Source organism: Hemibagrus wyckioides, linkage group LG06, assembly GCF_019097595.1.
Source record: "Hemibagrus wyckioides isolate EC202008001 linkage group LG06, SWU_Hwy_1.0, whole genome shotgun sequence".
NCBI lineage: Eukaryota > Metazoa > Chordata > Actinopteri > Siluriformes > Bagridae > Hemibagrus > Hemibagrus wyckioides.
In genome coordinates, this window is record NC_080715.1 from 18,174,398 (window position 1) to 18,201,298 (window position 26,901).

Consider the following 26,901-nt stretch of genomic DNA (forward strand, 5'->3'; position numbering starts at 1 on the left):
ACCACTGTGTGAAACCTGATCAATTACTGAACTGGGTAAGAATCAAAAGTAAATGCAGTATTGCAATTGTGCTAAACAATGGTGTTCGACTTTTTTTTTTTTTTTTTTTAATTTTATTGATTTCCTTCCACTTTAAACAAAGACAGAATACAGACTATGCTTGCTCTATCATTATAGTCATGTGAGCTTCAGAGGAACAATGCATAGTAGGGGCTGAAACACTGGTTTAAAACCCATAGTCTCTAATTATCCGTACATAAACTGTAACTGGCCCTCTTAGTTTGTGCGAAGCCATATCCACAACTCATCTTGATGGCTTGCTGTCTATCCACAAGGACCAAACATGCAATATGTCACTGCTTTAACAGCTCTTCCTCTGCTATCCGCAGACAGCTTCCTGCTTGTCTTTCCATCAGTTAAGACCTAATTAGAGAAGCCACACTGCTGCTCTGTTCAATCTGGCCTTCATTCAGCCTTCACTCTCCCACCGGACCTCTGAGTGAACTGCACAGGCTGGAGGTTTCCAGTTCCCAAAGAGAAATGCGCTACCGCACTAAGCAAGCTGCTCCTGGTTCCAGTTCCAGTAAAGGTGATACTGTACAATCATTTCTCCCGCTTCTGCTAACCACAAACAGGAAAAATAGTCCTGAGCTACAATCCAACAGACAGTCAGGGGAAACCTTGTGATTCATCGACAAATCCCCGAATCTAATCTCAGTTTCCTTCTTTCTGTGTCTCCATGTAAATAAGGAGGTGCTTGTACTTGGGAATTGAAACTGGATGAGTTAGAGGGAGGACTGATGTCATGGAAGGAGATGAAGGAGTGTTTGTGCTATCGTCATGACATGAAACATATGAGCTCATGAGTTTAAATCATCACAACATAAGATGCAAATATATCAAAGAGGCAAAGGCAATAAACTTGTGAGAAATTAGGTGTGACCTTATTGTCAATAATTGGATTGTGGTCAGAACAATTCTGTCAGTGTGTCATGAACAACACGGCCAGCGTCTCTCTTCCGCGGCCTCTTTGCCTGTTTTCAATCACATTAGTCAAAACATTTTCAGAAGGGGAAATATTGAACTCGGTTGCTGAGATGTTGTTGAATGTCTGTAAGGTCTTCATCCCCCCCCCACCACCATTTAATACAGCTATTTTGAAATGACTCAACTGCCTGAATAAGTGAAGGATCTTACAGATGTCTGAGCTTGAGCTCTCCCACGGTGGGACTTTTCCATGATAAACAGGGTCAGGCTGATCTGGCTCAAGGCTGTGGGAGAGCCCAAGCCGTGCACCCAGCCCACAAACACAACAAGGCCAACTGCCATGTGCGCCGTCATGTTGTCTAAGATATCCTGGATACGGCTACTCAATACTCCATGCGCCGAGGTAGAACAATGATCTGCGGTGGAATGGACGCGAACAGCTCATCCACTCAGCCGTGATGGGCACCGCCGCTCTAATCACGTCAGCTAACGACTGTCCCGCCAGGCTGTTGAATAAGGTGTTTGGTGACGCTTGTGGTGCAACAGCCAAATGTCAGTGAGTTCACGATCCAACAGATTGAAGCAAATTGGATGGTTAGTGGTCGGTGTTAGACATCACCAGCTCTCCATTATAAATGCCATTTTACTGTAATGAAAAAAAAAAAAATGGACTCAATTCTGTGGGATGTGAAAAACATTAAGAAAACGATTTTCTGTGGCAGAAATATTTTTTTATTTTATTTATGTTTAAATGAAGTGCTAAGTATGAGAGGAAATTTTGTGTGTTTCTGCACATTATGGACATTCAGGAAACTCTCTCAAGAATACTTCATAAAAACTTGCCCATTTATTCACACAAACAAGAACTTACTCAGCCAACGATTTGTCGAACTCATTTGTCAACAGTAAACCTGTTGCTTGGCTTCTCACTGAGCATGGCTTACAACAAAATGTTAAATAAATAGTTCATCGGATTAAACAAGTCCAGTATAAACGACGTAGGTGGAGATCCTTCTTCACATAAAATGCTCTCCACGCTGTAGGTCATGAATACCAAGGCCCTGATTCAAGCTTCTGTGTTTAGGGAAGTGGATTCACCCAGCAACACTGGCGTTTTGTTGGCGCTAGGAAGGGTATGATATCATGGTCTGGGCTGAATCATGGCAGTCCTGGGGTTGGAGGGGGGGATTCCAGTCCAAGACTGAGCCTGTCTGCTGTCACACCAACATGGGAGTCAGCCTTGTGAAGTCAACAGGGCCACGACATGCACAGGCTCCAAACAGCTGAGTGTTACGTTGTTTAACAGCACAGAGGGGCTGGCCAGCATGAATGATATCTCTGAGAGCTTCATCATCAACACAGTAATGAGCTTTGTTTAATGAGCTGTGTTAGAAGTGCCCGTTTTGTGAGACGCCATCCTTTTGCATTCTTTAGTCTTTGTGTCATTACTAAAGCCTGCAATTATCTCTTTCTGTTCTGCTTCTATTCATGTCTCACTGAATCCCCTCCAGACTCGAGCAGCTCTTTGAGGAGGATGTTGACAGGAACTGCACATATCAGCAAAAACACAGCAAAGATTATACCGCATCATGGCATGCTTCATTGGGCAAAGACAACATACAAGTTAATGAGAAGCTGTCGAAAAGTATCACAGAAAAACAGCTTTGCAACCGATGGTTGCTAAGTTGCAGGCTCTGCTAATTTGTACTCGTGTGTGAGCCACAAAACCACAAGTTGCATCAATCGTTAGAACATCATTATTACAATATGAAGGCATTCTCGTATTCTGTATGCAGCCAGTCTTCTCAGGTTCTTAACTCAGGAACTGTAAGAGCACAAGCCCTTATTGTTCTACACTTCACTTCCTTCTAGGAGGAGGGTGTACGCATTGTGTGGTAAAATAAAGATTTCACATTCAGACTCTTTTATTGTGCCATTCAGTAAATAAGCAAACTTGACAGCTTCACATGAAAAAGCTTTATTCTTAGCCACAGCTTTGACAGGTGTAGTGCTCTTACTTTAGGCTTTTAATATGTAAACTATTCAGCAACTTCACTAGTGTAATCACAATTATAAGTTATACTGACATAAATTATTAAATATCTTACTTTTCAAGAGAATACAAATAAGCAGGAAAAATAGAGAAGTCAGTGTAATATTGTCTGTCTACTTCACTGCGATGGGCATGACACTGCACATGTAACAAAATATTTACCTTTAAACTATAATGTCAAATCTGCAGTACACACAGCTTTAAATAACACAAATAGCAATAGATACACGAAATATAGGAATGTACAGAAAATAAAGTCAGTACACGAAGCCAGCACATTTATGCCTGTTTATACTTACAGCAAAAGCATATACAATCCCACTGTGAATGAGGCAAAAGTGTATATCTGCAAATACTGTACACCTTCAGCTGAATTAATAAATTATTCGAGGTTTTTTTTTTTTTTTTTAGGGTCAGCTTAAAATCCAAATTGTTCTTTTCCGCATTTAGATTTATATAATGCCTACAACAGCCGCCTCCAAATGTTTTTTTTTGTTTTTTTTTAAATGGCGAATTCAAAATCATGTAAACAAAATAGCTTCCTCTTCTTTTCCTTCAGAATTTGAGTCATGGCACCATGAAGAAGAAATTTGTCACCGTAGCGATTCACATACAGATAGCACGAGCAGCCACAGTGCTGTATGACTTCGGACCATGCTCATGAGTAATAATCATTGATATGATGCCACAAACTGAACATCCACACCACATTAATAGTAATACAGGTAATCATGAAGGGATAGAATAGCATGCATTAGTGTTCATGTGAAACAATACGTTCTAGATCTGTCCTTACTACCTACAACACCATACACACCTCTCTCGAAACCATACTGTGAACTGAAATACGTCATAATACATCAAATGATTTAACACGTATGGCAAGATGTCAGTTTAAACTGAACGCCTGCTACCTAGAAGCCTCTTGGGGTTCTTTCACATACTACTGGAATCGAACCCTGATGTGTTTTTCCCCTTGGTGTGGTGTGTCTGTGCATGTGAGAACACAGCAATCACAGGTGCAGACCAAAACAACCGGTTTGAGGTCTTCTGACCAAAATAACGTTTTTCATTTCTATAGCTGCGAGAGCCGGGAGGCGCAAGGGCAGAGCTGTAGAAATGCTCTGTGAAAAACTAGAAAGAACTGTCAGGTGTGATGCACAAAAAATGTTTTATATAATTATCTAGTAATATATTGATGTATGTGATTTCAATCACTTGACAAAGCTTTGTTTGGCTTTTCTCACCCAGAATGGACGGATTCTAAGTATACGTGTTCAGCCATACACAGTTCTCCGTCAATTTTTATTTTTATTTTTTAGGCTTTTTGGTTTGTTTTAATTATGTACAGTGTGAAACTAAACCAAACCAGGTAGCAAACAAACCAAAAGTATTCATTTTGCTCTGCCTATGATTCAGCAAATGGAGTAATAGTTACAACAGCATCCTTATACTTAACCACAGGGCACTCATATTATCAACACTCAACTACACAAGCTTTCGGTGGTTTTAATACCAGGTGGTTTTGGTGGTTTATAATAATGTGTCGTGGAATACACTGTTCTGAGATACTGAAATAATTTGAGAAGGACCTACACGGCCTTTCCAGGGTAAAGTGCTACCTTCATGGGGAGTGCACAGTAAAGTGCAGTCAGTGAGGGGAATGGGATAGTGTGGGAAAGATTGTGGTGGTTGACTTCCTGTTGGAGTGTAAAACATCTCCAGGAGACGTAAGGAGTGTGTGATTAGTGACCGAGTTATGCAGGCACTGGCAGCTGCGGTTCATTCGTGGTTCAAATTAGAGTGCTGCTCCGAGGAATCTAAGCAACCACAAATGTTATGAACAGAACTCTAAGAAACCTCTATATCAAAGTCTAGGTATGGAAAAACAAATGACCAGCAGAATTTAACACAAAATGGAACTGACACGTTTTTGTCTTTACAGGATGTGTCATCTGCTGTCATTAACATTCCAGAAATAAGAATCAGTTCATTTAGTACAGTTAATCCTGCCACAAAAACAGAATCAAAGCGGAAAAACAGTTTTACAACCCTAATATCCGTCTGTCTCAAGCTAAAATCTGTCCGTCTCTGGGGCAAAGTGAGCATAGTCTCTCACTATTACAGCAATTACAGAAAACTGTTAACGCAGATCACTGGCAACGTGGTAAAACGGCCCTACTTCCTCCTTCATACTACGGAGCTTCTTTGCCTGTGTAGCAGCTTGTCATTTACTGACTGTTTGAAATGTTAAGTATATATTTAACTTAAATGTATTCTTAAAAAAATATTCATTTGTGTACCTTAATTTTTGGCAACAGTGTATTTTATACAGTTTCGGCATACTAAGTGCACTCAGATGTTAAGGAACCTCTGAGTGCACCACACCATCTGACTATTTTTAGTCATACAAAAAATATATTTTCTTTATATTTATATATATATATATATATATATATATATATATATATATGCTGTAGTGTCATAAATACTTATCCATAAGGGCCTTTTAATAAATTCAGCGCCATCCTGAGATCTGAGATGACACATCTCATAACCAAGGAAAGAGATGGGATTATTGGAATATTATTAAAATACATTTCAATGGAGTCTTTCGACAGCAGCTGTTTTTAAAGTGTCAAAATGTTTACCATGAAATGGTATTTTGATATCTCCGGCAGCTGCATGTGCATCTGTTAGTAGTTAATAATTGACCTATAATTCCTGTGCATTACTATTTTTCATTCATTTGTACACCAAGTGACAAAATTCTGCACTGAGCAGGAACTTAGATATGGGAGGTGTAGTGGTTCAGCTGGCTGGTCCCTTTATCATGTATATTACCCTTAAGAGAGGTGATCTAATGTCCATCTCTGCTCCAGGGATTCCATTTGACAAAGCAATGCCATCACTGAGCCCTCTGTTTGTTGTTTTAACACTGGCTTAGGGCATGAAAGCAAAACACTGAGAAAAGTGCAAATGATAACATACTAAGTGTGCGATATGCAATCCAATATCAAATGACACAGAAATAAGTGACAACAAAAGGTGGAGAACAAAAATACCTTCAGTCAGGCATGCAATACACTTCAAAACACACACGCACCTGATCCATCCCACTGGCTAGACCTCAAAATTGGCAGCTCTTTTGAACATGAATGTGAAAGTGATGGATATCTTCACCTCAGTACACTGCCGTTAGTGCTTACTACTGACGTGTCAGTCACTGGTGTAAGCACTGGGTAGTGATGGTCTATGGGTGTTCAAGAAGCCAGTGGAAAAGGGACCTGTGTTCATGTCTTCTGTCCTCGGCACGTGGTTCCTCTTCGGTTGGACATTCCTCGTAGTATCTAAGCAGAGCCTGGAGAAGCTCACCGACTCTCCACTCTCTCTCTCTCAGCCTCTGAACTACACGCAGAAACTACAAATGTAAACACAGCAGCCAGAGTTAGAATGCATTTGAAATAACATGCCCATATTTGTATGAACCTGAGGCTACAGAGTCAGAAATCAAAATGGCCTGCAGTGTTCCTGAACTTTTATAAGGTAAGAAGAGTCTGACTAAGTAAACCTGGACAAACTGGACTGAATTCTCAGGTCTGATAGGTCAGAAGGTTTTGATTAATTTTCCGTGACAGAACAGCTTAGAAATCCTATTTACAATCATTTTCATTTAAAATTGAAATTTATTTTTAGTAATAAATAGCATTACTAAAAACCTAAAAATATTTTGTTTATTACTAAATTTGCAGTGTATATTCCCAGTGTAGATCTTAAAATGGGGAAAAGCTGATAGAACTTAAGCTAAGTTGACTAAAAAACTTTTTTTTTTTTTAAATTGTTGTATAAAGGTTTAGTTGTACAACAATGTGTTTTTGAACATCAATTTTTCCAAAATTAAAAAATATATTTAAAAGCATCTATATGGCCAAACAGTTGTAGACACCTGACCGTAACACCCGTGTGCACGTTTTCAAACTTTTTCAGATTTAGTCCTCCAGTGCTCTTACACTGTCCTCTAATATCCTCTTCTGGGAAGGTTTTCCAATAGATTTTGGAGCGCAGCTCTGGGGATGATTTACCCATGAGCATTAGCGAGGTCAGGCACTGATGTCTGTTCAGGAGGCCTGAGGTCTTTATTCCAGTTCATACAAAAGGTGTTCCATGGTTTGAGCTAAGGTCACACTGGTTCTTACACATTGACGTTAACAAACCATGTCTTTATGGGGCTGGCTTTGTGCACAGGAGCATTATCATGCTGGAACATGTCCGGCTCTCCAGTTCTAGACAATTGTGAGATTCCAACTTTGGGTTTTCCAGCAGTTTGGGGAGGGGCCACATATGGATGTTATGCTAAGATATCACTCACACAAACTTTTGGCCATATAGTGTGTATTTAAAAAATATTTTTTGGAAAATCATACCTGCTGCATGTCTCTTTCTGATTGCTGGCTGAACTGCATGACTGGCAGCTCGGTGAGTGAGGCTGCCATCCACTGCAGCACCGTTCGCAGTTGGGGATCTGGACCTTGGCCGCATACATCTGTACTGACCACCAGCAGAGCCCTGTCCCCTTCTGTGTGGCCCCTCTCCACTCGCACCGTCCCTGCCAGAACAAACACACAAAGGCCTGTTAAAAGCACACATACATCCCAACTGCCATCAGCACGATCACAGCAGATAACCCCTATTTCAGCAAGCCCATAGCATAAATCCGTTTCCCACAGTCTTTCAGTAAATGGGGCCAGACGGCTCAGTCTGAAATCATCTGCAGACCCGCAGTGCTTGGACAGTTACAGGAGACAGGGATATGAAACAACAGCAGCGCAGTTTGGACAAAGTAGCGGAACACTCCTACTGCCAAGTATGATCGTTCTGAAAAATGACGGGGTCGAGCCCGGCTGTAAATACAAATATCATATTTCACTATTTACCTTTACCCAAAAAAAAAGGGCTTATGATGAGAACAAGAAATGATCCATTACCACCCATGAAGTTCCTGGCCTCAGCTTCCTTTTCCTCTGTGTAGTCACTACAGGATGAGAAACATCACTAGTGTGAGCAAACAGATCAAAAAGACAGCATCAATGCATCAAAAAGCCAAAAGGTTGGAAAAAAAACATGCAAGAGGGCCATTCAGAACTGAAAGACAGAGAGAGGGATCACAGTTTTCAGCAAACCTAGTTTTCATACTGACCTGTTCCACTATAAATAGTGATATTTCACTATACTATACTATGAGTGATGAGGAAACCAGTTCAGGATTACTTTTAAAATGACTAGATATTAATTTGACCGAATTTCTTAAATTTTTTTTTATTATTGAAAAGTGTATGTGACTTGCATTCAGTTGTGCATCAACGAACAAATGGGAAGCAGACTGGGAAAACTTGTCAGATTTCTTCATGGCCGGATTTTGGACAAAAAAGATAAAATTGGGTTTCAACCGAAACTTACTTTGACACTACGATTTTAAGGAAAGATAAATATGTTTCAATAAAAACAATGTAGAAATCCTTTTATTCACTTTCGTTCTTGCCCAGGCTTGTTGTGTCTCTTCAAATAAAACACAGGATATCATTAATAAATGTGGAAATAACTGCTTAATGAGCAGAACTGAGCCTTTTAGTTCTGGTGTTTTTAGAATTATACATAGCCAAAGATTTAGGAAATCCCTCTGAGAAGGGTTTTCCCAGGCTGCACACAAATAAATCAGCCCAAAGGCAACAGATTCAATTGTACTTCATCTCATTAAAGAGTTTCACTGTGCTACATTCAGATAACACTTCCCTGCTCAGTGAAATGAAGTACTGACAGTGATCTCTATTGCCATTTGAACATCTCTGAGTCATTTTCCCAGTGGAACAGGATCCTTATGAGAAGCAGGGGCCAGAACAGTCTCCCATCACTCAGCCATGCAGCAGACAGCAAAGACAGATTGTTCTTTTGTCAGAGTCAAGATTTCACAAAGAACTGACAGAAGGAATTAACTCCCCGACTCTTCCTACTCCCACTCACACATACACACACATGATTTAATTTACTAATTCCATTTGTTAAAACCACAGAATGGAGACCAACAAAGAGCTGTTGTGTTCCCGGGTTTGTCTCTACAAGGCAAAGGTTGCTACAGTCACACAGACACATTTTCAACACTTGGTGATCAAAGCTCTTGCATCATGCAGACATTTGAGAAAGCCCACGCTGACTATACTCAGTTTCCTGCTCTGGACCAACCTGTCTGATGGGGAGAAGGACAAATGCTCTTCATAAACCTCTCCCTCTAACCCCAGACTGCTCCAGCTACTGCTGTTCCCATTACTGCTGTAGGAGAAAAGAGGAGCACTCAACACTGGGCAAGCACATACACTACCAGGTCATTGCCATGTCACTGTGGATCTTACATACCCACCTCGAAGAAATCTGCAAGATTGTATAGCAGTCTATCTATCACATTCATTTCTAGCCACACATAGTGAACACAAACGCCATGATTATACACCATTAGTATCCTAGAAACACTGCCCCAAGAGAAATAACTGCTTACAACCACACCTTTCAAAAATATTTTGATACCTACAGATGGCTTTCATTATCCAAAATAACTACTTGGTTATGACTACTCCCACCTTAGATACAAGTGTATGCCAAGAACTACTGTCAAATAATTGAAGCAATTCTTTTCTCTCAGCCTAGGGGAAGTCATTTAAATTCCTAATTGAAAAAGGAAATGTACTAACTCCAAAAACAGACCATTTGGTTTTGCTGTTTGTGGAATAAACAATTTTTTCATGAGTGAGTGTAGTATCTATAAAAAAAAGAAAAAGAAAAAGAAAAGAAAAAACACTCCTTGGCAAAGATGAATCATTGTTTTGGGGAAACCTTAGCTGTATAAAGGCCTCAAGTTAATGTGCAAGATACAGAAGAGCCAGAAATACAACACCAACAAAATATCACAGGCTGCATTAAAATGTAGACAAAGAAAACAGTTTGCTTGTCATTTACAATTACTTGACTGATTTATTTTGACAACTAAATTGAGCACCACTCTTCCAGCTCCTCAAACCATGACATTTATGCATTCACTTCTCTGTCAATTCATCATCTTTTTCTGTCAATTATGAACCGTGTGCAAGTGAAAATAAAAGAAAAAGTGTGTAAACTCGGGGGGAAAAAGCTGGTGAGGAGTTAGTAATCAAAGTGAAGCTAGTGAACCTAAAAATTACCTGTCACTTAGGTGATGGAAGCTACTACTTTCATCAGGATGGTCTTCTTCAAAGCTCAAATTAGACCAGCTGCCGAGACTGTCATCTCCCACACTTAGATTCAGCTGCTGACTGACAGTCGACTCTGTCACATTGACACTCTCACTGCCAGGAGCACTGAAACATAAATAGTAGATATCCACTTAAAAAAAAGAGTATTGCCATTAACATCTTTCTTTTTCCCCACTGATGAGATGTTTAAAGTCAGAGTGCTGGTTGCTTTGCTAGAACGTTCAATGTACATTCCACTGACGGATCGAATTTACACATAATTACACACACCATCATAGTGTAATTATACTGTACAAGTCCCCAACCAATGGAAATATCTACAAGGCTAAATTCTAACTTATAATTGGCATAAATTACAAATAACCACATCAAAGCGACCGAATATCTGTAACTAATTCAAATCACTCACCTAAATCTGTCCAGGATTACACCAACACAGGAAATGTTAATGACTAAGGAACCCACAGTATTTGAGTAACTGATGCACCACATTTCTTCCGATGTACAAACATAAGTTTTTACAAAAATTTTTATGAGACTAGTCATTTGTTTTGTTTACCTGAGGTTGATGGTTTGGCAGATGTTGGACAACGCAGACGTCATGATCTCTGTGGTCAGGCTTTCTGCAAAGCTTGCGCCATCGTGACCAATCCCACTGTCTGCATTTAAGCTGGTGCTGCTATGTTCCTTCTTAGCTTTCTCAAATGCTGCAGATACCATTTCCTCAGCAAAAACTGCCCTCTTGTCCAGATCTATGTGGATTTTGGGAATTTCAAGACCAACCATCGTGTCCACGGTGTCCTTCTGCATTCTCTTCTGCATTCCATGGTACTTCATGTGACAATTTTTGCAAAACGAGCAATCTCGTCCTTGACAGTACCGGCAAGCCTTGTATGCCTCCGTCAGCTTCTCGGTGAAAGAACTGAGGTCCAAAGCCCTTCTCTCTTCTGCTGTCTGAAGAGCTGTAGACCCCAGAGTCATTTCCAAAGTATCATCAACAATCTTCCTGGCATAATGCTCAATGACTTGCATAACACCATTATTGTAATTTCCATCATCTAAGCTGCTGGTGCTATGATATTGCCTGTTTTTCCCGGTGTACGGTAGCATTGAACATGAAAAGGCAGTTTTGATTAAATTTTCAGCCATGTCTTCAACATTTGACTTCCTGTAGAGACACGAGTCTGTGAGGGATTTAGGAAGCCTAATCGAGGACATTCTTAGCTTTCTCGTGACGTCACAGGTAATATTGTAGGCCAATGACTCCGCAAAGTTGACAAGTTCCATGTACTCCTTCCTACCAATGTTTTCGACATCTTGACAAACGCAAAGCATGGACTCGCTAGAGGACGCTTCTTGTCCTCGTTTAAGAATGGCAGGAGAGGACTCAGATGGTGGGATCTTACCAACGCTACGGCTGCCCTCGTGATGTAACTGCCGGGATGAGCTAAGTCTTAAAGGAGACTTCTGCTTTATTTTCTGTGCGGCATGAGCTAAGCCTGATTTGATAGATTTATAAGCCAACTGACTGGCATACTGATCCAGGATAAGTTCCCGGCTTCCTCCGTCTTTTTTAAGTACCTTGATAACATATCCTGCATACTCGTCAGTAACACTTTCACAGCTTGGGTACTCAGATTGGGCTGAGCTTCTGCTTGAAGTGTTACACTGAGGATTGGAAACTGGTGCAATGAGATCACCTGACCATGAGTTATTTTTGATGACAAAGTGGTAGTCTTTCCGGTCACCATGCTGATGCTTATCTGATTTCACAGATCCTCTTTTGACTGTTTTGTGACGGCAACTGCTGGAACTCATCATCCTCTTTACATCACTAATGACTTCCCCAGCAATCTCCCCAGCGTACGTCCATAATGAATTCAAGGTCTGTTCCGAGAACTGTGCACTGTGTAAAGCAAAGCTGTCACTGCTTTCTTCATTCTCTGGCTTACTTACATCACCAATGCTTAAAGTGTCCATCTCAGTTGCCATGGAAACAATATGGCATGCCAAACGCTCAGCATAACGCAGAGCTCCTCTCTCAATCATCTTGTTTCCCACACTGGAACTCTGCTCTGTGTTATGGGTCGCAGAGTTGAGACCATCTTCCTGCTCATCATCTTCATCTTCATTGTTGACAGCTTCCTCAGAAAGTGACCTCATGAGCCTCAGCATAAATTCCTCTTTCTCTGAATCGGAGCTCTCTTCGAGTCCTGGAGTTGGCTCGTAATGTGGGGTGGGTGGCGGTGTTGCAGGAGAGAATTCCTTCGCAAGCTTGCCCTTCAGCTTCTTTGAGAACTGTTTAAGCTTTTTCTCACTCGAGATGTCTGATGGTTGCTGGGGAGTTGAGGGAGGAGTGCCAGGACTTCCGCTGGATTTTATTCCAGTGCTGCCATTAAGCATCTCTTCTGAGATGACTTTTCTGCCTCCACGAATGCCTCCCTCAAAACTGGGCACTTCCAAAGTGTCCTTCATCACAGTGGACTGGACGTCTGGTGAGAACTTGTCGACCGTGCATACATTTTTTAAGCCAGATTGACATATTTTTTTATCCATGTTCTTTGACGTTACGTGAGGCTGAGAGTAACATGATGACGACTCTGTCAAATCTCCTTTAGGAAATAAAGACATGATTTTCTGTGATATGCATAAATCATAAGGTGGCGAACTCTGACATGCCACATCCTGGGATTTTGCCATACCAGTACACGTAGCTATCCGACTCCCTATGTTTTTACTAATGAAATCAGCACAGTCGTCCATTTTTTTCTTCATTTTATTTGTGGGCACAATGTCAAATGCTTCACCCACTATTGTCTCAACCATAGCACCAGACATTTTCTCAAAACTTTTTCCCACTAGAGGTTTCTCAACTGCACTTGTAGACGTATTCCCAAAATTCCCACAGACATTACGAATTTTGGAAATACCTAGCACTGACTCAGAACATGTTGCAGTGGATGTGTTTGAAGTGGAGGTCACTGCCCTTCCTTGAGAACAAATGCTTCTTTTTGGGCTGCTCTGGCAAGTATGACTAACACTGGACTTATACTGACACATTTCCTCTGGGTTCTGCAGGTAAGATATAGCTTTGCCAGCGGCAGGCACAGGAACACAACTGGCCATTCCAGAAACACAGTACAGAGCTTTCTTTACAGTGCAGCCATCTTCCTCTTCTTGATTTTCAGCTTGGACAAGCGATTGCGTATTCTGGAAACTTGACTGGGCATTGCAGATTTTTGTGGTCCGAGATGCATCTTCAGCACTGACATAGCAGATATTGTCCACTGACACACTTATGGCTGCCTGCGTTGTGAAAGTCACATCAGCTTGGGACAGTTCTATGAAGGCTTCTTGAAGAACTGACTCGGAAAGATCCGAAGCATAAGAACAAACCACTTCCTCTTCTTGCTCAAAAGACCAGTCCTTTGGGGTAAGTGGTGTAGAAGGATGTGAGAACTGGCATACCTCCATAATTCCCTCAAATACTAATTCCTCAGCAAGATCAGCTGCAAATCTGGTGACAGTGTTGTTAAAAATCTGCTTTTTTACAAACAGAAACTCTTTCAGAGCTCCAGAGACTGCTTCCCCAACAAGGAATCCAGCCAATCCGTTTATGGCACGCTCTTTTAACACGTATGCATGGCGCATTCCTATCTCTTGAAAGGCCATATGAAACACTGAGGAGGTAAGCCTAGCAGCTAAATGGCAAAGTGTTGTTGTGCAGGACGACACTCCTTTCTGTAAATCTCTTAAGGCACTGCCAATGCTCATTTCCACCAAGTCTGTGGCAAACTTCTGAATCCCGTCCTTCAGAGACTGCGAGTGTGATTTGGCAATAGTGACCGTCTCCTGAATATCGGACAGTTTCATCAAATGTCCATTAGTGTTTTTGAATTCTTTATGGCACACACAACTCAAGTTCCTGTTAATATTAATGTCAACAGGAGAAGAGTACCCACAAACAGTTCCAAGAATTTCTTTCGAGAGATTGTTTGCAAAATCGGAATAAGTTTTATAAAGTGAGCAAAGGTCTTGTGGTTTGCGCAATTCGGCAACGTCTCCATCTGGTTTCCAAAAACACTCCAAGGCTCCTCCTTCTCCCAGAGGACTAAATGCGGATGAGTGAACCGGGCTGAAGAGTCCCCCGCTCTCCTCACAGGATGTCCTCACTGGTCGTGGAGAATCTGGAGCGTCGGAGTGTATACTATACGGAGATCCTGGTTTGAGTGGAGTGGGCTTCCTGATATTGGCTGGAAGAGTCCTGTGGTCGAACTTGTGAGGGTTCATTGCTGTTCTTGAACCACTCTTTGAATCATATTTATTAACAGAGCTGTCAGTTGGCTTTTTCTTCTGGATAACGAGAACCTGTTCTTTTGGCACCTTCATAGTCGAATCAAAACACTGATCCAGATCATCGAATTGATCAAAACTATCAAAAAACTCACACACTTCCGAGTCAGAATCTTCTACACCCTCTTTAAGAACAGGGATCTTTGGAATGTCAAGCTTTGCTATTAGACTCTTCTGATAACCAACCTCATCCAAAAAAATGATGGGACTTGGACTAGAGCAGTCTGAATCATCAGATTCAGTGAAAGATGTAGCGGTAACACGACTTTGTGGTAGGTTACTCTGTGTGGATATGTTCCAGTTGTTCTCTGCATCTGCCGACCATGTTGGCGGTGACTTCTGTACTGATCCTGACACATCAGAAGCTGACTTCTGTCTACTCTTGGACTTCTTGGAGACAGAACTAATGATGATACGGGACCCAGATAAATCTTTGAAATGGGAGGGAAGAGTTTGGGAGGCCACATCTCTCTGATTCCTCTTGTTATATACAACTATAAAACGAGAAAGGTCATAATGGCAATTAATTTATTCAAAAATCTGTTCAATAAAATGTGAAGTTTTTCTACAGCATATGTAATACAGGCCGGGAGATGGCACTTGAGCCAAATATTCATTAATATAGTAGTGGCTCATTTACATGGATATTGTGAACATGTGTAAGTAGTGAGTAACCTGTATCCTCCTCTTCCAAATGTTCAAAAGCTGTGACAAAATCTTCCTCAATAGAAGAGACAGACTGATTGGTGTCATCATCCTCAGCTTGACATGACTCTGATATGCCCCTCTGTAGAGACTGTACCTCCAGAGCATATCTGATCCCCACTGTATAGCGGCTCAGTAGCCCCAGCATAGTACAAACACTGATCTGTTGAGGGCTGCCATGTCTCAGTATGCACATGGCTCTGGATGATGAGTTGGTCTGCAATTAGAAAAATCAGACAATGCTTGTAAAAACATGACACTGTGTGGGCTAAAAATGTTTGAGAAAGCATAGACAATTTTTTTGTCAGGCTTGCAAGTGATATCAAGGTCTGGGTGCCTACAGAATTATCCGTATTGTTACAGAAAGAACATACCACACACATAGAAAACCACAAATCACCACAGAAGACACTTAATATCCAAGAAATGCAATAATCCACCATCAAGCACACACATGCATGCATACTTTTTAAACACTGAGCCTGAGATTATGTACCTGAGAGACTCCATCTTTTCTGTCCAAGGTTCGCTTTGGATCTTTGATGAGCAGCACTTCTTCATCTTTGAGAGTATGTACATGTAGGGGTCTCAACAACTCCAACAATTCAGCAGAGAGAGAAATCACAGCCTATACGAATTACAGTTAGATTTATTATGAACAACATCATACTAGTGCAGTTTTTTTGTAATAATAATCTACGTACCATAAACGTCAGCAAAATGTTATCGGCATCATAACTGTTGTTTAAAACGTATACATAATCCATCCCTCTCTATTCTCTACATTGCTTATCCTGCTGGGTTGTGGGGAACCTGGAGCTTAACCCAGGAGGCTCTGGGCATATGGACACAATCGCACACACACACAAACACACCTAATCACACACTACAGGCAATTAAGTGATGCCAATTAGCCTACAACACATGTCTTTGGCCTGGGGAAGGAAACCGGAGTACCTTGCGGAACCATGAAGGGAGAATTCTGAGGCATGGAGAGAACATGCAAACTCCTCACACACACATGGCAGAGGCAGGAATCGAACCTCCAACCCTGGAGGTGTGAGGCAATGTGCTAACCATCAAGCCACTGTGCCCTACACCCCATTTTTGGAAACCGCAGGAAAAGAAACACTTCACCTGTAGTGTGAAATCCTCCCCTACTGCAGAATTCGGCAAGCATATGAAATGGATCTAAAAGACAGAACAGTCATGTAAATTTACAGATGATTAGTAATATGACTGCACAATTCTGACGCAGAAAAACTGTTCCACTGAAATTTAATCATATTCTTCCTGTGTATAATTCTCACATCATCTTGTGACTCAAAGAATCCAACCTGAAATGCATTTCATATATCTAACAGGAACCTATACCAAATAGCTGACAAATTTAATCCAAGTGCTAGCATACCCCTTTTAAAATAATTAAGGCACACGGAAGTACTTAGGATAAACTCTGACGCAATTATTTATATCACAATACTCGAGTTGAGGAAGTTATTTCAAAATCATTCAGTTAACCAAGCCTGTGGTTAAAACCACCAGTGCAAGCTTACAGCAGGCCAGAATTATTGACACACAGAATGACTGTATCAAGTAAATGTTATAAACATCTGCCAAGGCCAAAGAGATTTTAAGAGAAATGAAACAGATTGTTGACCTACACATGCCAAGTGATGAACAGATCAAATACACAAAGCAGTTAAAATACAAGTAAGCACATTTATGGCCATAATAATGTCATGGACGATGTTTTGTGAAGAGAGCAGTCCCTTCTGAAATCTGTATCTAGAAATAGCAACTGTGATGGTATTTTTGTTTGTTTGTTTGTTTTTATACATATTATCCTTACTTGTTGCAGACTCTGTGACTCCCTAGTGCGCTGCTCTGGCACCACATTGCTCAGCTCTTTCCTGTTCTTTAAAAGGCTCCTCAGGGACAGGGCTGAACTCTCACGGACGGTCTATTCATATGAACACAGAACAAAAATAGGGCTGTTAGTTCCTTCATTCAAGTTCATAAGCTGCTAAAACAAGTGTAATGACAACCGAGACACATTTATCCATCATTTAAAACTCCATGGTGCAGACTAGGATGTTAATAATAATAATGAGTGGTGCAGTGTAGTGAAAGCTGACGTTTAAAACAGTAAACAATTTAATGGCTTCCCCAGGGTTGACTTAATGCCAGCAGTATCAAGCAGCTGGACAGAACTGAACTGTACTTCATTGCTGGATATTTTGGCTTTAGGAAACTAACACACACACAGACAAAAAAACAAAGGCTATAGTTCCATTAATGTGCGTCATGCTATATCATGTATCAGTTAGACTCTAGATTTAATGATTTTTCCTGAAAAATGAGATGCTCTGTGGGTTTCACTTTAATAAGGTACCGGATTTTACTATAGAAAGCCTCACTCATGCCAGACCCTGGAATACATGTCTCATTTCCAATGTGTACAAACACTTTTTACCTGACTACACTGGTGCTGTCTGTGGTTTTTTTTTGTTCTGTGTTAGTCAATATATTGTCATCGTCTTCTGTCCTTAATTAGAGGTTATACATCTTAAAAGTGCAATGTTCTTCTTTTCTGAACTTCACCAAAACCTCACATGGCTGTTGTCATAACAAATAAACCAATAAAACGTCTGGTTTAAGATGCAACATCATTTCAATATATGTTCTGTCCCAATACCATTACTACTCATTTGCTGACCCTTGAATGAGCTGAATAGCCTAGTTAATCTCCCTGAACTATTTACCCATGCTTGGGCCGAGTTATTTTGGTGTCTTGCATGTACAATGCTTGTGCTGCCATCTGCACAATGATTTGCATTTCAGAGTGATCACGATTTTTTTAAAAACTGTATTTAAGACCTTGTAATACAATTAAATAGAGTTTTAACTGTCCATATGATTGTTTAAATTGAGACACCGTCCTCGTCCACATTCATTCATTCATTCATTCATTCATTCATTCAGAGTGTTTATATTAACACTATGAAACAGTTGCAGGCTTGTGAAATGTCTTTTTTTTTCCAAAACTATTTTTTCTCAACATTCATTTCAAATCAGGATTTTTTTACTTCAAAATGATATATTTATTATCCTACACCTTGTTAAATAAATGCTTGCGGAATTTAATTGTAGATTTCCACTCCAGCTAGTATATCCTATTGCAAACTGAAAGCCATGGACTGACCCACTATCCATTCTTTAACACACACTGACCACAGTTTCCTAAATACTGGGCTGCCCAAACCTCCTACTTCTCCCCTGTCTCTGTCAGCAGCATCAACCAGAAGCTGCAAAGCACTCTACCACTGCACGTTTTCACTTCTTCTGTTACCTCTGCTCTTCACACACCCATCAGGCTTCCAACAGTGCATTTCTATCCTGAACACCCTGTCCACATTCTTTCTATTTTTACTCCCGCCGGTCCATTCTCTATCGGGGAAATGAGCATGAGGTCGAACTCATCATCCTGTGGGTTACATCCTGTCGCCACCTCTCTCCTGCAAACCTGTCAGATATCTCTGTTCCCATTTCCAACCTGACGTCTTGCCTCTGCCTCTCTTTGTGTGAGATAGAAAGAATAGAATACCCCCCCACACACTTTTTAATTTTTTTAAAGAAAAAAATTTGCTAAATTTATTTTACCATTCCTGAAAGAGCTGTTGGCCATTTAGCTGAAGTTAATATCTTGACGTCTTTACAGATTGTTGTGCTTAAAATTCTTATCTATTTTTTACTGTAGCTCAGTTTTTAACACAATCTGCCCTGAAAAGTGTGCCTTTGTGCCTGCCTTTCTGTAACTGACACTACTGGAACAGCTCTCTTCTGCTTTATTCTTATTCTTTTTTTCTTCTTAATACCAGACAATATCTCACTGGCAGAGATCTGGGTCTGTACCTCTTATTTTTCTATTTGACATGCTATCCTCTGGTTACATTATCCCACATTTTCACTGCTGCAGATTTATGCAACCTCCTCAATAAGTGCTTATACTGTAATTTAAAGATTGCATGTACTCTAATTTTCTTAAATCTGGGACTTAAGCCCTTACATTTTGTCCCACAGAGATTTCATAACACTTCCTCTATTACATCCTTCAAATCCCAGTTACAACTGATCCTTTTTCTTTCAGCACGTTTTCTCAGCTCGCTTGTTGCTTAAGTCTAATCACGCTACTGTTACTGTGTTCTCTAGTGCCTGCTTCGCATTGTGCTTTATTATGCCGTAACGCTTTGCTAGCATGTAGTATCTAGCAGTTGGTTTTCGTCTACACCAATATACACTTTATTGCCAAAAGTTTTGGGACACCCCTCCAAATCATTGAATTCAGGTATTGTTTTTCAGGGGTTGGGCTTGGCCCCTTAGTTCCAGTGAAATGAACTCTTAATGCTTCAAGTACATTTTTGGACAACTTTGTGGGAACAGTTTGGGGATGACCCCTTCCTGTTCCAACATGACTGTGCACCAGTGCACAAAGCAAGGTCCATAAAGACATGGATGAGTGAGTTTGGTCTGGCCTGCACAGAGTCCTGACCTCAACCTGATAAAACACCTTTGGGATGAATTAGAGCGGAGACTGCAAGCCAGACCTTCTCGTCCAACATCAGTGCCTCACAAATGCGCTTCTAGAGGAATGGTCAAAAATTCCCATAAACACACTACTAAACCATGTGGAAAGCCTTCCCAGAAGACTTGAAGCTGTTGTAGCTGCAAAGGGCGGACCAACTCCATATTAAATTCATGTCCCAGTTTTGACCTGGTTCACAGTCTCCGCTCTAATTCATTCCCAAAGGTGTTTTATCGGTTTCCCACAATGTTAGGAGCATGAAATTTTCCAAAATGTCTTGGTATGCTGAAGCATTAAGAGTTTCTTTCACTGGAACTAAGGTGCCAAGCCCAACCTCTGAATTCAATGATTTGGAGGGGTGTCCCAAAACTTTTGGCAATAACTTTTGTACATGTTAAGTTTTGTTCCATCAATACTCCTACTAATAATATTTATAATATTAAAATATGTTATTAATAAACTCACCACTAAAAACATGAACAACTTTATTAATACTAGTAACACCAATACCACTACTAACGGTAAGAATTATTCGTGATAATCATAACAATACACAGGGCTTTTTTTTTTAAATACTGAAGCTACCTCTTTCCTGATGCTGGCACGGTTCTTGAGTGGAACACCTCTGATCCGGGCGCAGGCATCCATAGCAATGCAGGGCTAGGCTGGAGGCCACACCTTCAATAAAGAGAACAAGAATAAAAGACATTGCCAGATCAATTGTATAGGTCTTGATGACAGCAACAAGCCTGAAGCAGACCCATAAATTATAACCCAACAACAGCACTTTGATACTTTTACTGGTTTCCCAACACAAAGAAAAATAATGAAATATATGGCATGGGTAAGGTGATATAAATATCATATAATAGTGTTTATCAAATTTAAATTTTATTCATCACATACACAATAATACAGACTATGACATGCGGTGAAATGCTTTATATGACTTTCTGTGTATCAATTCAAGATTCAAAAAGGTATTTTAAAATAAAACTAAAATACAAAAATAGAATAATAAGGAAATAAATGAAAAAACAGACAAACTATGGGGGAAATCAAAGAAAAATTTAGATGGCATGTGCATACAATGAGTGATATATTGTTATGAGTACAATGAGGAAGAATATACTAGTAAAGTGTGAAGTGAGTGCACGGAGTGTGAAGTTGTTGTGTATTCTGTGAAGTGAGCTGTGCAAAAGTATATATATTATATATATATATAGCTCTGGAAAAAAATAAGAGAGCACTGCCCAATCTCCAGATTTGAACCCTATTGAAAACATCTGGAATGTCATGAAGAGGAAGATGGATGGTCACAAACCATCAATCAAAGCTGAGCTGTTTGCTTTTTTGCAACAAGAGCGGTATAAAGTTCCCCAACAGCAATGTGTAGACCTTATCTACAAAAATTCTAGGCCCTATCTGAGTTCATCACGTTCTCCAATAGGCTAAAACATACGCAGCTGCCTGATGCAAGATATTATCTACACACTGCAAAACACAAGCCTACGTGAAAGAAGAACTAGATAATGAGCTGCTGATTTCTGAAAACCAATCTGACACCATGTGAATAAAAAAAAGGATATATATATATATATTTATTTTTATTTTTTCAGTTTTAAAGTAAAACCAAATATATTACACTGTTAGATAATTCGAAAGACTCTAAAATAATAAAAATGAAAATCATAAAATAAAGCAAAACTTTCTGTGAGAAGGTGTGTCTAAACATTTGCTTACTAGTAACAAACTTTTCTTATCCTAGAAACTACAGCAGAATATTTTATAAAGAAAATGTAAGCGCAAAAACCTTGTCAGGGAAAATGCACTGACGAAAATTTCCTAAGAAGGCTAAAATAGGTCAGACTTTTTAAACATGAACATGCGTTGGTGGGTAAACAGTGACCACAAGAGCAGTGTCTCTCTCTCTCTCTCTCTCACACACACACACACACACGGAATTTATTTTACCAGTGAACCGGTATTAAGAATGGATTCTCAATCATAAGCAAGCTCATGTGGGGAGACGTGACACGTTGAAGCTCAGGGGAAGAATTTCTCAGAAGACATGAACCAAACAACAAAATGATGTCCCATAAATTTTCCAGTATCAGACCTGTGTTTTGCAGCTGCCACCCAATTATTGTAAGTCACAACCCTATATTATTATATACTCTATACTATTATTACAAGCTCAAGCTCCAGCCTAACACTACCACTAACATCACCACAAGCATTGAGAACAAACCCAGAGTGAAAACAGAAATGTGCCTAGGTGGAAGAGACAAACTGTGGAAAACCTTTCACAGGATAAAACCATGGCCTGTTTGCTTAATTCTATTCAGATTTTGGAAGGCAAAACCAAAAAAAAAAAAAAGTTCAGATATTTTTTATATTTTATTTCTGTTCCAGAAAAGAAAGGTACTGTATTTGCATACCTTTAGCATGTAGTGTAACATTAAAAGCATTACACTTGATTGAAATAATCCAATTATGTACCTTAAATCATTTTCTAAAGGTACACCAGTACCACCTCAGCAGCAAGGAAAGCTGCAGCTGATAAATACAAAGAAGATAAAACATTAGATATTCCAATACTTGATTTTGTCTGCTGTGAATATACTTTACTACGACGCGAGAGCCAACAAATGAATTTTAATTCAAATGACAAGGAATCTAATAAATGTCCTGCAAAATGACTGATGACTCCTCCAGAATTTCATGATTTTACAGAAATTAACACGAAATCAAGTGACATTCAGAGGAACTTGCAATTTTCTGCAGAATTGGGTCAAGTCGTGTCGGATGATGTTATCACAACACATTCAGCCATCATCGATCCATATGCATGAGTACAGTAATGAGTGCAGCTTATCATAGAAAGTAATTACATATGTCATCACTGGTATGAGTCCTGTGCTTGCAATTTTACCAATTAATACTTTCTGCAATAATTCAATAAAAAATTTTTTTTTTTAAAAATCAAGGGAGTGTATTAGATTACAGTTATTCCAAAAAAGCATTCGAACCCCATTTAAGCAAAAGATACTGCTTAATTCATTGTGGTTTATGAGAGAGGATGCTGCCAATAGTACATTTTTCACTCGAACCATGACGCAAATGGGTGAAAAGTTTTCATAACTCCACTGCAGGACAGCAGGATAACTGACATCTTGCTTAGTTATGCTGGTTTTCTCAAAAGAGTGGTCTATGTTTATATTATTATATTCAGACTGTACCAATTCAACTCTCATTCCATTCCCAGTCCATACATTTACTACATGGAGACTGACATTTTAAATAAGCACTTCTAATATGGAGTCTGGGGAGCACCAGGGGTTTGTGAAACACAGCCAGGTGGTCCAGTTTTTAAAAGATTTCAAAAACATATGTCGAAATCAAGTCAAGTGGCTTTTACTGTCATTCCTCTATGTAACGTGGATACACTGGAACAAACTGTTTTTCCTCAGCACTAGGCTACACATAGCAACAGCAGCATAATACACAGGACTAGATAAAGTGGACGCTAACTACATCAATTCCAATCCACCATTATCAAAGGGTTTATCATTATTTACCTATTTGAACGGTCACTAGTCTGTACTGTGTTTAATCCAGACTCATGTATTCAGGCAACAAATAATGTCATCTTCAATCTAATGACATTTTTATTTACAAATGTTTTCCATCAGAGTAAAGTTAAGAAATTTAAAAAAAAAAAGAAAAAAAAAAGCTTGATGTCTCCAATAAAAAGCCAAAATTATTACTAATAATGTCTAATATTTAAATAAATTTGTGCAGGTCCAAAGAATCTCTGGGAGAACCAAACCTTAGAGCAGGGGTCCCCAAACTTTTTAATGTGAAGGCCACATAATTTTTCCTTTATTTAATGAGGGGCCGGGTCAGTCTGTACCAGAAAATTACATGGGCCGGAATGACAACTAGTATTAGTGTGGAGATTTTATTAGGATGTAAATGTATTTATTACACCTCCTGATACTAGAAAAGTTCATTATTCTGTACAGACAAATAATCATTACTTTTCAACATTTGTCCTTGCAAGCTAGCATACTTGTCTTGTGTCTTTGGCGGGTACAAAAGTGGGGGCGGCCGCATTTGGCCCCTGGGCCATAGTTTGGGGCCCCCTGACTTAGACAACCCCTGTTATAAGCTAGCGATCACTATCTAATATATATATATATATATATATATATATATATATATATATATATATATATATATATATATATATATATATATATATATACACTGTACTATCTGGCCTTCTTATATATGAGCTAAAGGTGTGTAAACATCTAAACATTGACGTGCTTTTGGCAACCTCTAAGTGAAACAATCAAACAGTTTTTTTATTTATTTATATCACCACTGTGCACTATATTTTATATATTTATCACCTAAGATAGCTAAGTATAATGAGAGACACTTAAGAAAACGCATATTTTTCAAACAGCCAATACACAGTAATAAGGAGGGCAGGCAAGCTCAGCTCCTTGTTAACAGGCAGCATAGATGATGCAATTTCATTAGTAGCATAGCTAAAGAAATCTGGTGCCTAAAAAGATGCGCTGAACAGCAGTTAAGACAGTTCAACGACAAACACTCAGTGCTCGCGAGTCCACAGTTCCATGACTGCTGGTTATTGAAATTGCAGCATCTACCTTGCCTGCTAACAAGAAGAAAATTTTACCTGCCGACGTCATTGCTGCATATTGTCTGTTTGAAAATTATGCATTTCCTCAGCCACACCTTATACATCATTCAGCCATAACGTTAAAACCACTTGTTTAATCTCATGCAGGTCCCACTTGTGCCACTAAAACATCTCTGACCGTTCGACACATGGACTTCACAAGACCTCTGAAGGTGTGCCTTGGTACAAAACGTACACCAAGACATTAGCAGCAGATCCTTTAACCCAAGCATTCCCAACAGAATATTGCCCAGATCATCACTCTCTCTCCTGGCTTGCTTTCTTCTGCAGGTAAGCGACACACACACCCATGATGCAAAAGAAAACATGATTCATCAGACCAGGCAACATGCCCATTGTAGGTGTTTTTGCGGTGTACAGAGGTCAGCACGGGCAATCTGAACAGTCTGCCTCTATAAGCTGTGATGCTCTGTGTGTTCAGATGCCTTTGTATCAAGATTCAAGAAGCTTTATTGTCATTTCAACCACATATAGCTGACGCAGTACATAGTGAAATGAAACAACGTTTCTCCAGGACCTGGTGCTACATAAACATACAACATAAAGTTCAAACACAAAAACAACACAGAGCTAGGACCGAAAGTTTGACCAAGCCACATAAAGTGTAAAGTGTGCAGCTAGGTATCACAGCCAACATTAACTTTTTCAGCAATTTGCTACTTTTGTAGGATTGGACCAGACAGGCTATTAATGAATCAGTGATGGGTTTCATGCATCACCTTTCTTTGGATCACTTTTGCAGGGATTAACCACTTGCACATCAGAAACACCCTACAAGACCTGCTGTTTTGGAGATGCCCTGACCCAGTCATCTAACTAACACAATTTGGCCCTGGTCAGAGTCATTCAGATAATTATGCTCGCCCATTTTTTTTTTTGCTTCCAACATATCAAATTCAAGAACTGGCTGTTCATTTGCTGCTTAATACATTTTGACAGGTGCCATTGTAATGATATAAATCAATGTTATTCACTTCACCTGTCAGTGTTTTGAAGGGAATTAAGCCGATCGTTGTAGGAGGTAGACTGATAAACAATGGCGTTTGAAAAACAAAATGAAGTGCGTTATTGTGTGTTACTTCCTTACGTCACACGTTTTGTTTACATACAGCTAGCTTGTCTAGGCGCTGTTCATGTCAGGCCTGAAAGTGACATGCGTTAGGCTTTGCTTTATACTCTGCCTTCGGGAACTGATCCGGTCGCAGGAGATTTGCTGACACTACGGCCTAAATCATCTAATGACGCTTGTTAAGGATGACATGAAGCACTTACCAGAGTATTTATCTGAGATTGTTAGCCCACAGCTAGAGATGTCATTTTAATGCAGAGATTACAACCTAGCTAGCTTAGCCAGTTAGCATCGAGTCAGTACAGCAGATAATGCTAAGCGAGTTTGTCCAGCGTTCAGCAATCTTAAACCGATTACATCACGGCCGCGTTTATAATGATACCACGGGATCGGTGTTACTGGCATAAAAATACATTATTTTCTAAACGCGTCTCTCACCTTTGTTTCGACAGCCACGCAATAAGCTGTTAGATGTTTCTGTATGCCTCCTCTTCATGAAATAAGTCGAACAGGCCAAAGTAATCAAACCCGGAACGGCGGCTCCGACAGGATGAGCGCAGAGTCAATGATCGACGTTTCTCAAACAGATCTCTCTCCTTTCTTATTGGGATGTCTTGCTGCTCTGTCTCTTTCAGATGAGAAAAAAAAGTAAATTTTTGTAACATGTCAGTGCAAAACAGACAAAGATCTGGTGGGGGGAAAAAATCGCAGGAGTGGGCAGTTTTGAAATCTGCTTACGGCCATGCCATGAAGATAAGAAGATTGTGGAATAAAGAAAAGCCAGTTTGATTGACATGGGCTCGTCCTGTACATAGCAGGGTGATTGTGTGCGCTAAGCATTTACTGTGTCTGGTGTAAATCGGATTTAATCATTTTTTCATTTTTTCCGATTCATCTTCGGTTATGTTTATGCTTGTCAGGGTCACTGTATTTACTTAATTTTTATAGTTTAGGAAATCAAACCAAGTAAATAAATTAGAAAATGAAGTGGGCAGGTACAACAAAAAATAACCATGGTTAAACTTTAGTTAAACTTTTTGTGGGAGCTGGCAGGATTGTCGAGGAGAGACTGTGGAAGTAGACAGTATTGGTGAGGAGAGACTGTGAGAGCCGGTTGGATTGGAGTGGAGAGTC

General features: G+C 39.9%; 1 protein-coding gene across 4 annotated transcripts; it reads right to left on the reverse strand.

Moving 5' to 3' along the window:
• Nucleotides 1–2,949: 2,949 nt before the first annotated feature.
• On the reverse strand, nucleotides 2,950–26,357 carry akap11 (A kinase (PRKA) anchor protein 11). 4 transcript variants are annotated; one of them, XM_058393165.1, is made up of 12 exons: nucleotides 26,206–26,357; nucleotides 20,546–20,638; nucleotides 17,228–17,338; nucleotides 16,513–16,566; nucleotides 15,872–16,003; nucleotides 15,346–15,592; nucleotides 10,877–15,164; nucleotides 10,267–10,422; nucleotides 9,278–9,361; nucleotides 8,026–8,072; nucleotides 7,465–7,646; nucleotides 2,950–6,461 (listed from the first exon to the last, which is right to left on the reverse strand). In XM_058393165.1, the coding sequence occupies exons 2-12, from the start codon at nucleotides 20,606–20,608 to the stop codon at nucleotides 6,294–6,296; spliced, it is 5,532 nt and encodes a 1,843-aa protein (XP_058249148.1). In that variant the 5' UTR covers nucleotides 20,609–20,638; nucleotides 26,206–26,357; the 3' UTR covers nucleotides 2,950–6,293. The 4 variants fall into 4 exon arrangements, with proteins under 4 accessions (XP_058249148.1, XP_058249147.1, XP_058249149.1 ...); XM_058393164.1 differs by having other exon boundaries at nucleotides 9,278–9,364; XM_058393166.1 differs by lacking the exon at nucleotides 16,513–16,566 and having other exon boundaries at nucleotides 9,278–9,364.
• Between the last annotated feature and the right edge of the window lie 544 nt (nucleotides 26,358–26,901).